Source organism: Drosophila erecta, unplaced genomic scaffold (assembly GCF_003286155.1).
Source record: "Drosophila erecta strain 14021-0224.00,06,07 unplaced genomic scaffold, DereRS2 tig00000055-arrow-pilon, whole genome shotgun sequence".
NCBI lineage: Eukaryota > Metazoa > Arthropoda > Insecta > Diptera > Drosophilidae > Drosophila > Drosophila erecta.
Genome location: NW_020825200.1, coordinates 13,034,620 through 13,047,600, shown reverse-complemented (window position 1 = coordinate 13,047,600; position 12,981 = coordinate 13,034,620). Strand labels below are relative to the sequence as shown.

General features: G+C 43.6%; 2 protein-coding genes across 2 annotated transcripts in view; one reads left to right on the top strand and one right to left on the bottom strand.

Moving 5' to 3' along the window:
- Window positions 1–857: 857 nt before the first annotated feature.
- Window positions 858–12,981, top strand: part of LOC6541560 (POU domain protein 2) — a 29,816-nt gene continuing 17,692 nt past the window's right edge. Inside the window, exons 1-2 of the mRNA XM_001969682.3 lie at window positions 858–1,157; window positions 3,075–3,784. Coding sequence (XP_001969718.1) covers window positions 3,280–3,784 — 505 coding nt within the window. The 5' untranslated portion in view covers window positions 858–1,157; window positions 3,075–3,279. The remainder of the gene's footprint in view (window positions 1,158–3,074; window positions 3,785–12,981) is intronic.
- On the bottom strand, window positions 10,042–12,152 carry LOC6542467 (neprilysin). Its single transcript, XM_001969683.2, has one exon. The coding sequence runs from the start codon at window positions 12,049–12,051 to the stop codon at window positions 10,042–10,044; it is 2,010 nt and encodes a 669-aa protein (XP_001969719.1). The 5' UTR covers window positions 12,052–12,152.

The window sequence follows — 12,981 nt, the reverse complement described above, 5'->3', positions numbered from 1 at the left end:
TGTATTTTGAAAGGAATAAAATCTGTTTTGCCCTTAAAATCAATGGAGTATTCAAAGGTTTTCGCCCTCTGCTTTTGTTTCACAAATAGTTTTTTATTTCCGAAAAACAATATAAGTATAAAGAAATGTTTATTTGACGAAGAGTGTAATCTATTTATGATATCTCAGCAGATAAAACTAATTTTATTATTTGAGCCCAATACCATGCTAAATAGAACTTGAATGAATAAGAAAAAATGTATAATATTTTATTTTACAAACTCAATTACTCGGTAACTCGCCTTTCTCCTCCTCTATCCCATTTAAAAGGAAATTTTCCTGCCGCTCTAAACTACAAATCAACTTAGGAGCCCCCATATTATTTCTTCCCTCAGCGAACAGAAGCAGCGGCAGTCAATACATACATAATTCGGAATCCGATAAGAGCCACCCACCCATATATATATAGAACACACACACACACACACATGCAGAGCACCATATTCCACCCACACAATACAAGCTTTTCATTTTAAAACCTCCTGCAAAGAAAAAAAGAAGTAAGAGAAAGAAGAAAGAAAAACGAAGTCAAACGCCCCAAAACACCCACGCACCACCCCCTCCACCTGTTTTATGGCTCCCTCCCCCACCCCCCACAAACACACACACACACACGCACACTGGCACATTGCAGGCAGACCAATACACTGGCACACTCACACTCACTCACTCTCTCCAACATCTTCTATAAAAAAAAGTATTTTTTGTACTCGCTTGACATTTTGTGGATACGTCGGACGTCGTCGGAAGTCGTCGCGAACTTTGCTTCTTTTTGCTCTTTCTCTTTTCTTTAGTCTGATTTTTTTCCACTTTTTACTTTTTGCCCATATCTCCTTGCGCGTTTTTTTAAGTCAGTCGTTTGTCGGAAGTCAATCAAAAAGCGTGTCTCGGAGAATTGTCCCAAAAGACAGAGATCACCTCACCGCTTCACCTCACTTCACCTCGACGGCCCACAGAGCATAGAGAATGCAGCCAGGGCGTGAAGCTGTCGCGATTCTCGCTGGCAATTGCAATTTACAAAAGTGTGGCAAAATAAACAATTAAATTATAATTCGTGACAGGCGGCAGAAAATAGCGGAGGAAAAAGCAGCAAGGAGGTGCGCCATCTTCCAGCCCAAGTGAGTTTACCACTTTTTAGGACCCACTCAGTGTGTCAAGGAGCTTGTCTTGCAACGCCCACACTCGGTGGGATCGATGGATCAGCCAGATGGATGGGGCAGATGTGGCAGCAGAGAGGGGGGAACTGTTTCTTCTGGCTTGTCAGATGGCTAATCAGCTTTCCCAAGTGTCGGCGCGTATTTCTGCGTCCTTAATTGGCCATATGCGTTTGAGGGCCAACAAGTGTCCCGATATGGCGAACTGAGTCCGTCATAGAGATCTTGGTCGGAATATATATTTTAATTAGCACATGCGAGTATGCGATATATTATTTGATTTAAGGAAGAGCTTTTTCTAAATATTTGCCATTTCATAGTTTTCCCTTATCATCCTGGGATTTGGGTACACTATCTTCGATGTGGCACATATATTTTTATGGGCTTTTTACAGTGCCACTTCTGGCAATGATTCGATAATCACGACAAACCATTTCTCAACCGCAAGTCAGGCAAATCACATCATCGAACTTAGTTCCCTCGTATCTTTACAACCGAACTGTGTACACCCAATAGGAAATTATGAAAACACAAATTCCAAATTGAAGACAAACAATCGCTATGTTCGGTATTATACGATAGGCGATACGATTCCAATTCCAATTCGAGTAAGCAATTGTGTTTAATTTTAAAACAAGATAAAGTTAAACAAAAATAGCGAAAGCCCCGGTATCGTCGGCCCAATAAGGAATTACCGTGCTGAATTGCCGATTGGGAATTATTGAAAGTAGCACCGAGGAATAAGTGACTGCATTTAGTCGGCGTCTTTGATCTTACCGGTAGATGGGTAGATATATATATGGATTGCTGGCAATTGGTTGCTGACATGCAAAGAACATAATTTACCGACTGTATTGGCAAAATTGATAAACAATCTTCGTGTGGCACTTTGGTTGCGGCCAATTTGCCGTCGATACTGACAACTCAATTGATTTGTTTACAAGTGCCATTAATGTTAGTTGCCCCGACCCGCCTCCTTTTAGCCTCTATAGTTCATATACCCGTTCGGTGTTGTATGTAAATAACCATTTCCATAAACGCGATGCACTTTTCAGCGCCGTATCTTATCTGGGCGAGTTGACTTGTTGTTCGGGGCATTTGATCGTGGCGGTTGTAGTTTAATTTCCCATTTCTATTTCCTTTGATTTCATCGCCTTTTGCCGTGATTTTTCGACTCCCACCCACTCCTTATCTCATTTGACTTCAATTTGCTTTCAATTTACGACAATTTCGTTTCAAGCCACATTTGGTAAGTGTGCCCATTTCCATTCCATTCCATACTCCTATTTTGTTTGCATAATAATAATAGGTTTAGGTTTTAGTGCCTTTTATGGCGTCTACTGCTGTAAAGTTTTATACAACCACTTTTCACTTGTGGGAGCTGATTTGGCAGGCCTGGGAAATTTGAAAGAAATGTTTGCACTGCTCATGAACAAATTTAGGAGAGCAAACTTGTGAACTATTTAAATTGCGATGGGTACTTTTATGACAAGTTCGTTTAATGCTTAGTAACTTCTCCATTGGATGACGTACCCTCAAGTTCTCTTTTATCAAAATTCGAACTTGTAATCGCAGAAGGGGCAGACAAAGCATTACTCATGAGCCAGTTAATAACTAAACTAGTTAATCTCAGTTATAAAGTATGCAAACATCCGTTGGATTTGAAAGAAGTCCACTATTTCCACCTGCAAAGTGAAAAGTCACGTGTAGGAAAATGTGGATTGGCCAGTTACTTTAAGGGAAAATCAATTACTTCCGCTATCGAGTCGTTGAGATCACAGCGCTATATGCGCATATTTAATAACAGCTTTTTAAAGCGCACTTAACAGCAAATTAGGCTTTCAGCAGCAGAAGACACTTTTAATTACCAACCATTTGCAGGCAGCAGAGGAGGCAGGAATATATATCGCCAACGGTCCATGGGTCAATATCATAATCTGAGGCAGCAACCGGAGCGGCAAACAAGTCGCCACAGGCAGCAAGGAGCAGCTGAGTTGCCCATAAATCAAAGCGACGCAATTTGCTGCTGACGAACTGCAACGCAGCAGCAGCAACAAGAGCAACATCAGCAGCAGCCGCAACAACTATGCCATTACTACTGGCAACAACACTTGCCAACAATTCCCATCATCAACACTTGAGCACAACAGCAGCAGAGACAGCCGCAGCAGAGACAGCAGCAGCAGCAGCAACAGCAACAGCCAAAGCAGCAGCAACAGCAACAGCCAAAGCAGCAGCAACTGCAGCAGCAGCAGCAACCATGTTGCTGACTTCGCCGACAGCAGCAACTCATTGCCTTGCTGCAGCAACATCGGCAGCAGGTGTTAATGTTCAAATTACTGGCCAAGGCGTTTCGGCCACTCTCGTCGACGATCAACTGCAACTGCCGGCTAATTATGCCGCTAACGTTGGCCATTTGAATGGCTTTAACACTAAAGACAACTGCCCACCAGTTCCACCCACCAGCGAGCAGGCATTTGAGGGATTGCTGCGCCTGCCACAGATACAAGTCAAGCAGGAATTCATGGAGTCGCCTCCAGAGGGGCCCAGCTGCCATCCCATTAGCCACCAGCAAACACCAGCTAATTCAGGTGAGTTGACCTCTTCTCATGGGAATGGCATATATCATACGGCTAAGTAGCAATGCTTAGGTATTCAATGATTATAAAAACGTTTTAAATATTTTACACAACTTGCTAAAGTCCATACTAGACTATTAGTCGATGTATATAATTAATTGCAAATTATTTTCGTGAAAAGCTTATTTATTTGAAAATATTGTTAGTGAAGCAAGAAGTGTAGTATAGTCCATTACTTGCAGCACTTATGTATTTATGAAATCTAAAATATATTTTTTATATTCGACCGCTAATTTAATCATTATCAATTCGTTTGCCATAAGTTCGCCCACTTTGAGTGCTACCTAAGTCAAATATATTAAAATATTTCTTATTTTCAATCTTTATTTAAACAACTGTAATTTATCCACCTGGCAAACTTGTCTGAGCCCATAAAACCCCCTAAAAAGTTAACCCTTTTCAGCCTGCCGCCCAGTTTCCCCGCCCAAAAGCATCCACCCAAATGCATATGTGTATTTAAAAACCCGTTAAGTGAAAAATGAGGTATTTACAACGTGTTAACAAGAGCACGGCCATTTTTCATGGTCTGAAGAAGCGGGGGGGAAAAAAACTCGTGCCAAACGCATGCTTATGGGATTTTCAATTTTTTATGCATCGAAACAGATTTCATTTTTTATTGGCAAGGGTCGTCGTCATCTTGATAGAGCCAAGAAAAAGGATGCGACACAAGGGACCCAGAGCTACCCGGGCTAATATTGCAACAGAGTGTGGTGCCGTGCCACGAGTGCGAACATTTATGAAGATTGAAAGGGTTGTCAAACACTTCATCCGTCTTAAGGGAGCAGGACAAGGAGAACCACAAGGGGTTCAAGAGGGCGCCGCACATCCTGTTGCTGCTGCTTAACCCGAAAAAGGGGGTTGCAACATCTTGTTTTCTTTCGATTATTGAAATTGCCATTTTGCCGTTTGATGATCTCACTCGGGGGACTTGAAAACACTTCTCGTGACCTCAATTGTTATTTAAAGCCAGGCAAACCGAGACCCCAATTCGTCCAATACCCATTTAAATAGGCTCATTACCATTCATCTTTATATGTAAATCCATTTCCTCTGGTCCAGCTCGGAAATGCTCCCATAACATGCAAAACTCACAAAAAATCAAACCTCCTTAAGTGCGCAATTATCAAAAATTTAATGTAAAACACAGGGAAAAACGAATAAGCTCAACACGCGACCGGAAATTAAGGTCGATTTAGGCAAATGTAACTCACCGAAGTTGGTTTCTTTGATTAGATTTTCTGTTAGATATTCGTGATATTCATCCAGTCCCAAGATCGTTAGCATCTGAGGCTATCCATCACCCAGTCTGAATCCGAAGCAAGCCTCCCATTACGATTTGAACAATAATTTGCCATAAATGAGCCAACTCCACATAATGCCACATCTGCGGCGGATAAATGATGGGAAGTGGTCTGACTAGCTGGTAGATGCAATCCTAAGCTAGTGAATCCCATTCTGATACATTGGGAACTTGGAAAAGAAAGAAAGTTGCACAGCATTAAACATTCCCACTGCTTAGCCTCCTTTAAGCCGTTATTTCATTTAAATTTGAAGTAAAACTATCTTCAGCATGCTTATAAAAGGATGTTTTTCCTGGCTTCGAATCAAGCAAATGCTGCACACAAACATAGGCCTTATAAAACAATATAAGACGGCAGTTTCGGGCACGAATTTTCCATCAAGATCTTAGGAAGCAATACAAACATAGGCATAAGTGTATTCAAAATAAGTGCTGTGCATGCAGCAAGTGCCGGAAATGCAAGGAAAAAGAAAACATTCGGATGCATCCTCTTTCCCCAGTGGCTGCCACTGGGAACGGTGAGAACATGAGGTCCGGGTTAACAAAAGGGAAACGGCGTTAAGAACGCAAAGATTTCATTCAGAACGGCCTCGGATTTATCTCGCCAATCTCCGCCAGAACCGAGATGAACTGTCAGACGCTCAGATGCTCAGATGCTCAATGCATCGCCGCATGAATGAAAATAATTATGATAATTGCAACTGCCACGAGATCGGATGGGTTGCTCTACTGTCTACTAAAGGTATGTTATGTTTATGGGCTCCTCGGTTCCCCGACTAATTGTAGGATCACTGGCAGCGGGAACCGCAGCGACTGATGAATTCGATGGTTTCCAGTTGAGGAAAACCCAATAAATCCATTGTGCGCCTAATTATTGTCGAAATTCAAATTGAAATGGTTGGGTTACCTGCCTGGTTTCTCTCTACCTGTCTTACCTGCCCCATCATTTATCTTCCATCCTCCCGAGATGCGCGAAATTTGAATGCTCAACGACGGCACCTGATCTCTCTATAAACGCATCTCCATACGAGCTATTCCCTATGTATTCCCTAGCCACATACACGTATATCCACATAAAAAATGGGCTTTTCTTGTGTGGAAATTAGATCCTATTGGGCCCAGCGTGTGATTAGCGCGCCCCTTTGATCCACGCTGATGTGCGGCTGTCGGTTGCATTTGATTTATATTCAATTGAGGTTCTGTGAGACGGAAGGCAGACAGGTTCTGCCGCTCCAGCCGCAGCAATTAAATTCAAATCAAACATTTATTTAAATTTTATGCATCGGTTGGTGGTTGATTGAATTGCATTGAGCTGGGACTTTCCTGCAGCTACTGAAGATGAGTGCGATTCGAGATGGTTGGAATACAGTCTAATGGTTTACAAATAAAATTTAAACTTTATTAGAGCGAAGCAACTAATTTTCGAGCAGCATTTTTATGTTTGCTGTCGAACTTCTGTTTGACAACCCATATTGGAAATTGTACCTTTATTTGCTCTCTTTATCCGCCCAAAACAATTGGTTCACGTACTTCTGGCCGTTCTGAGCCCATTTGGAAGAAACCACACCGGAAAGGCGTAAATTAGGCAAGACCCGACTAATATTCCCCACCGAATTATGCATCATTAATCAATAAATGGTCGCATTTGGAGAGATGATGCCCAGCTGACGCCGTCACATCTTCACACCTTCCACAGGGAAGGTTCAAGGAATTGCCGCTGGAAAACCCTTGCAACAGATGTGGCTACGTGCAGCACTAATATCGTTTTAATCGCGTCAAATTAAAGGTTCAATGAACAAACAAGTCAACTCCACTCGAGAATTCCCATCACCCCAAGATCAATGTATGGTAAACAAAAATGTTGTGGCTGGGAAAGAGGAACACCACTGATCCAAAAAGGGAATTAAAAAGACGAGGTTGCCTCGTACCGCGTAAGGCGGCTAAGAAAATTAGATTTTTAATTAAAATAATTTCGTATGCAATTTAGATAATCGTTGGCGAAAAAAATAATACAGAACATCCAGCAGAAGCCACGGGCAGGCAGAATCCACGGCGATCCATGCGATCCAAATGCGATTTGTTTGGCTGCATTTTTGGCTGGCCCGCGTTTTTTGGAGCTGGCCATTCGGAGTTTCCAAGTTGAAGTTGGCAGTTGCCGGTTGGGGCGTTAACCCATGGAGGCGGACGCCGGTCGCGGCCAAATAAAATGAAGCACATTTTTTACACAAATCGAGAGGAGGCGGCAGCATCAGCAGCATCGGCAGCATCGGCAGCATCTGCAGCAGCAGGTTGCATCAAGATCCGCATGCACTTGCCCCGCTCCAAAGATGCTCCTCCTGGCGGCGGCTCCTTGTGGAGGAGCACCGCCACAGCTGAGGGTCAGAACGCTCACGCACCACCGGCAACAACAATTGCAAAATATTTAAATTGATCATCTCCATTTAATAAACCTACGGGTTCAATGGTTGCAGCTTGCCAGAGGTGGCAGCGTGAGCTAACTTGAAATAAGACCAAGTCCAGAACTAAAATTTGTTTCTTCATCAGCGCTTTACGATGCGAAGAGAAAGCTAGAGATCAAAAATAGTAATTTAATAATAATAATTACTATTTATTCAATATACCAAATCAATATAGAATGACTCTTTGCAACAGCAAGCAATTTATTATAGCATCTTGTGCTCTACTGCAAAACGGCTAATAACATTTTTAGTTGGTTTTGAAATCAGTTACCGCTTTTTATTAAAGTCTCCAATATATGATATGCGACTCACGATCTTCGCACGCTGCCACATCCAGTGCTTCTGCCTTTTTGCTTCCTGCTAAGCTGGGGAAAAGTTCTTAACTTAATTTCGCAACGATTTTCATAATTCACCATGAACACCCGACTTGGCAGCTAGTGCACCGATGGATTCCTGCCGATCCTAGTCCCTGCCCCCCCGAAACCCCACCCCAGTGCAACTGTTTTGGTAGTTTCTACCTGGCTGTTGGCCCGGCTAAGCTTAACTCTTAACTTGGCCTGCGACGACGCCCCTTTCGTTCAATTTCGGCTGCGATGGTGGAGGCAGATGGAGATGGTGGCCAGGACGAGGACGAGGATGAGGAAGAGGATGGCAAGGGGTGATGGCTGCGGGTTGGATGAGGCATTGTTGGCTAAGCGGCGGAAGCAGGCTGCGTGGCGTAGGGGGCATTCTGCATGTAATTATGGAAACATGGTTTTGGCCAGTTGCTCGCACAGGTCGCAGTGTCACAGGGTTGCCAAGTTAGCGTGTAAAATCCGCTCATTGCAGTCTTCTGTAATGTGCCGCTTTCTTCTTGGCAGGACTATTAAACGAACTTCTTTTAAATTGCACATTTTTGTATCTTTCAATACCTGGCAACCCTTTTAGCTCGGCCATATTTCCCACTATAGGCCCAATCCCGTACAGCACCCACCCAGTGTGGACGCCACCCCCTCTGCCCGCCAAGTGCTATCCACAGCAAGTTGATTTTTTATTACAACGACTACGCCTTTCGAATTACTAGCGACAAGCCCTCTTTGAAATGGTTTACATAAACGGAATTAATGCGATCCAGGCGGGGGATCTAGATGGTCGATGGTCGAGAAGTGGCGGCGGTAGGGGGAAGGGGGGCGTAGACCCAAGAACCTGTGCCAGAAGATTACAAATGAAGGCTAATTTGACTGGTCCATTGTGCTGGCGAATGCAATTATGAGCTAGAGCACTGCCGTCTCGAATTTCCCAGCCGAGGAGATTTTGCAATTTGGTCGGCTGGAAGACCACCTCCACGATCGGTTGTTTGATGTGGGTATGTGGCACAGAATTGCACTTTGCATTTCCTCGTGCACAAAGCCATTAAATTAATGATCTATCTGCAATGCGTGAGCCAGATTGTTACGACCTGCCAGGAGTCAGGACACCCCGCTGCGAGGATGCGAAAGGCAGCAGGATCACTTACCTGGCCAGCTAATAAGAGACCTGGCGCCGAAAATCCATAACAAATGCACGAAAATCCGTTATGCCGTCGCTGGGACGGCCGAGATAAGCCCGAAATCCTGAGTCCTTAAGCAAATACATATCCTTATTTCGTATGCAGACGGCAGGCTAGATCCAACGGCTTGGCTTCCTTTTTGACTCCCAGCCGGAGTTTTTGGCCGGGCTAACACATTTGGGTTTTGTTCTCCGTATCTGACTCTCAAGTGACGACTAATGATGGTGGCAACTGTTTTTCTTTTTGGGAAAAACAGAACACGGCAACAGTTTTCCAACTGAATCCTCACGTTCTGCACCTTTTCTTCTGCTAGTCGGTGACTTTCTTTTCGCTCCATTGTTGCACCTTTTGTTCGTCGGCCGAAAATGCCATTAATTCGTAATGAGAAAGGTGTCATCGCTGCAAAGTCAAAGACAAATATTGCCAGGACCCGCCCACAGTTCGAGTTCCCCTAGCCGATGGGTGGTTCCTCCGGCAGGTTCTGCATCAAATCAATTAGTGTTTCGGCTCTGTTCGATCGCCATCAGCTGTTCCAAGTGGGGGGCGTTGGTCTGGTCCATGAAATATTGATTTTCTGCCTGCAGAAGAACTGCAAAGTCTATGGTTTTCAAGCGGAAAATACTTGGCCTGGCTAAATGAAGACGTCATCGCGGCGGGCAAAACAATATTTATTCCCCTTTCTAGTTCCAAGATTTTTAGACTCTTAAAACAGGAAGAGCAACTCGGAAATATGATATATTATACCTAATTAACTAAATAATTATTTACTTATATACTATAATATCTATTTCTTTAAGACATTAAATTACTTTTGACTACTCTTGCAGTATTTTTCGTGTTGACATTTACTAGTTTGATTTGCGTTCCACCCAATAATTATAGTAAACACAGCCCGCCATTCTCTTCGCAAATCGATTTTATTTCACCAAACCACGCACTTCTTGAGCGGATTCATCTCGGTGCCCAGCTTACAATTGAAAGCCTCGCTGAACTCGGGCATATTGCTCAAGGTGCCCTGAACCCGGAACTCATCATAGGCGTGGACATCAGTCTTCAGTCTCCGGAGCTTGTCGCCATTATCCTTGCCGTTGCACCAGGTTTGGGCAAACTTAACGAAGAACAGCTGCTTGTTATTGAAATGCACACCTCGCAGGGGTTTTTCCAACCAAGCCTTGTCGCCAGTTTTCCGCTTAAATGCATAGTAAGCCATTCGAGTGCCGACATTATCGGCAATATTATCGCCAGAGGTGAGAGTGCCATTAGTTTGGACGCCCATCAGAATAAATTTGTTATACTGCGATTCGAGGCAGCGATATCGCTCCTTGAAGTTTCTCAGTGAAGCCGAGGACCACCAGTTCGTCTTCTTGCCATCATAGTTGTACTGATAACAATAGTTATCGAATCCGTGGGCCATTTCATGGCCTATAATGTTGCCCACTCCGCCGTATTTCAGGACATCGGGGAAGTCTATGTGATAGAAAGGCCACTGAGCCATACCGATGGTTATGAAGGCCAGGTTGAGGAAATCTGCATAATACGCATTCACGGTTCTCGTGGGCATGAGCAGGGGAATCAGAGCCTTGTCCACCGATCGCAGGCGTATCCGGGCTCTACTGCCCTCCAGGGTACACAGGTTCTCGAACCAATTTGCGGTTATATTGATATCGTTGTAGATATCATCAATCACCTCGCGATGCTGCAGATCATCCGTGTAGCCCACCAAAATATCCATGGAGGCCAGTTTGGTCTTTGCCTGCGAACGAGTATCTTCATCCAGCCAGGTGTGATGGTCCAGCAGATCATAGAACGTGTCCTTGATGTCCTTGGCAACACTCAGTATATCTGCACGCCGCTCCTTATCGAAAACCTTTCCAATAAACCAGGGCAACAAAGCGTAATTGAAATACGTCTCCGACAAAGAGCGACATTCACTTTGAACTCCCCCTGTTTTAGTTGCAGTTTTCCACAAGCCATAAAACTTGAGCAGCTCTCGCATTTTTATATAACCTTTCAGCGTTTCCAGATTGGTTTGTTCCAGAAAGAAAACCAATTCGTTGATATTATCCAATTGATTGAGCACTGGCCAGTGGGACTCCTGACTGCCATTGAAGGCCAGGTCAAAAAATCGCGTCCAATTCAAACGATCGTGTTTATGTTTCACCAGAAACTCCTTGAGACTCAACTGCTCTGTTTCATTGCGACTTTTGGCTAAGGAGACTAAATTTCTTTCGAACTGCGTGAGGTTGGTGAAGTTCTCCACAAATTGTTTGGCTTTCTCTGCACTCGAGTCCAAGCCAAACTCTCTGGTCATATTCTTCAACTGCTCCCCACTAAAACCAGCTAAAACTTTGCTGGGCAGCGTTAAAAGCAAATCGAACTTCCTGGACGAAGTGCTATAGTGCACTTTGAGAGTAAGTAGAGGATAAATGTCGTATTTGGACATAAAGTTGATGTACATCCAATCGTAGGTCGCATTGCGCTTCCTTAAACGATCCTCAGCGAGTTCCACAAAATACTGATAGCCCATCGACAAGTTGGCCTTCATTTCCACACAGCTGGCATAGAATTGCTTGGCTTTAATCTCCGCCGATTTGGTGCCATTGACTCCCAGATCCTCCAGCTCTCGTTTGGTGGCATTCTGCAGGAATGCCTGAACCTGCTCGTCGATCTTGTGCTGGATGGCGTGCAGGAAACTGGTGTTCCTGGCCTGTTCCGGCACCAATTCCGCCTTCTTCCAGCCGCCGCAGCTGAATTCGTAAAAGTTCTCGCAGGGATCGATGCTCCTGTTCATGGTGGACATCAGGAAGCGGCCATAATCCTCGAGCAATTCCTCTCTGTGATGCGTGGCGGGTGGCAGGGAAAACAGATCGTTGGCTAGAGCACGGCCGATTATAATGAGCGATATTAACGTGGCCCACAAAGCGTTGACCATGGTCCAAAAAACACTCGAGTACACACAAACACACACACACGATTCAGGTGAGAGCAATAATTAAATTCGAGTTGCGCGCCCGGCAGCAGACAGAAAAGTTCTAAACTTTTTTGGCAACGCGCTTTGGCAATTTATACAATCATGATCGGGCCAAAACCAAAAGGCAAAAAGGGGGCATTCGGGGGTTAAAGGGGGGCTGGGCACACGCTTCAGTGGGTTAGGTAATACAACACACTCGGATTCACCACAGAATTCACATTAGTGGAACAATTTATGGTTCTATCGTAGGTAGAGCTGAATCTTCCGCACAAATCTTGGCATTCTTCAATTAACCGCAATTCTCCACAAGAGTTCTTATCACTCTAGAAAGCGGATTTTACTATTTAATCGCTCTTTGTGGATCTCATACCAGACCGCTTCTCTTCGAATTTGTTTATTTGTTTTTCAGTTTCTTTTTTGTTTGTGAATGTCACATGTGAATGACCCCGTTCCGAAATAATCACCGCAATTATAATGCAAACATTTCTAAATGGTTTTTAACTCTCTCATCTGGGCATTTTATTTTTTATATATTTATGTGTTACGTATTTGTCTGCGAATAGACTCGTTACATCAGTCAGTAGACAGAGAGAAATTTGTGGGGAGGGGGCCTTGGAAAAGCGCTACGAATAATACCCATTTTAATGATCAAAACGGAGCCACACAAAATGATGGTTTAAAAATAGAGCTACATTTCAATTTAATATTAATCAATTTGTGACATTTCTAATAGCATTTTACTGGCACGTTTCGTTATATGGTGCACTGAAAGGAATTTGATATAAAGATTATATATATTTTTTTAAACAGAAAACAAATAATAAATGTATTTACTGCCCAAAAATTAATGATTTTCTATAAAAATCTGCCTTTTATGACCACATCTGCTGT

Bases quoted from the DNA above. Each gene is read 5' to 3' on its own strand.
- LOC6542467 (XM_001969683.2), bottom strand. From the start codon at position 12,051: ATGGTCAACGCTTTGTGGGCCACGTTAATATCGCTCATTATAATCGGC.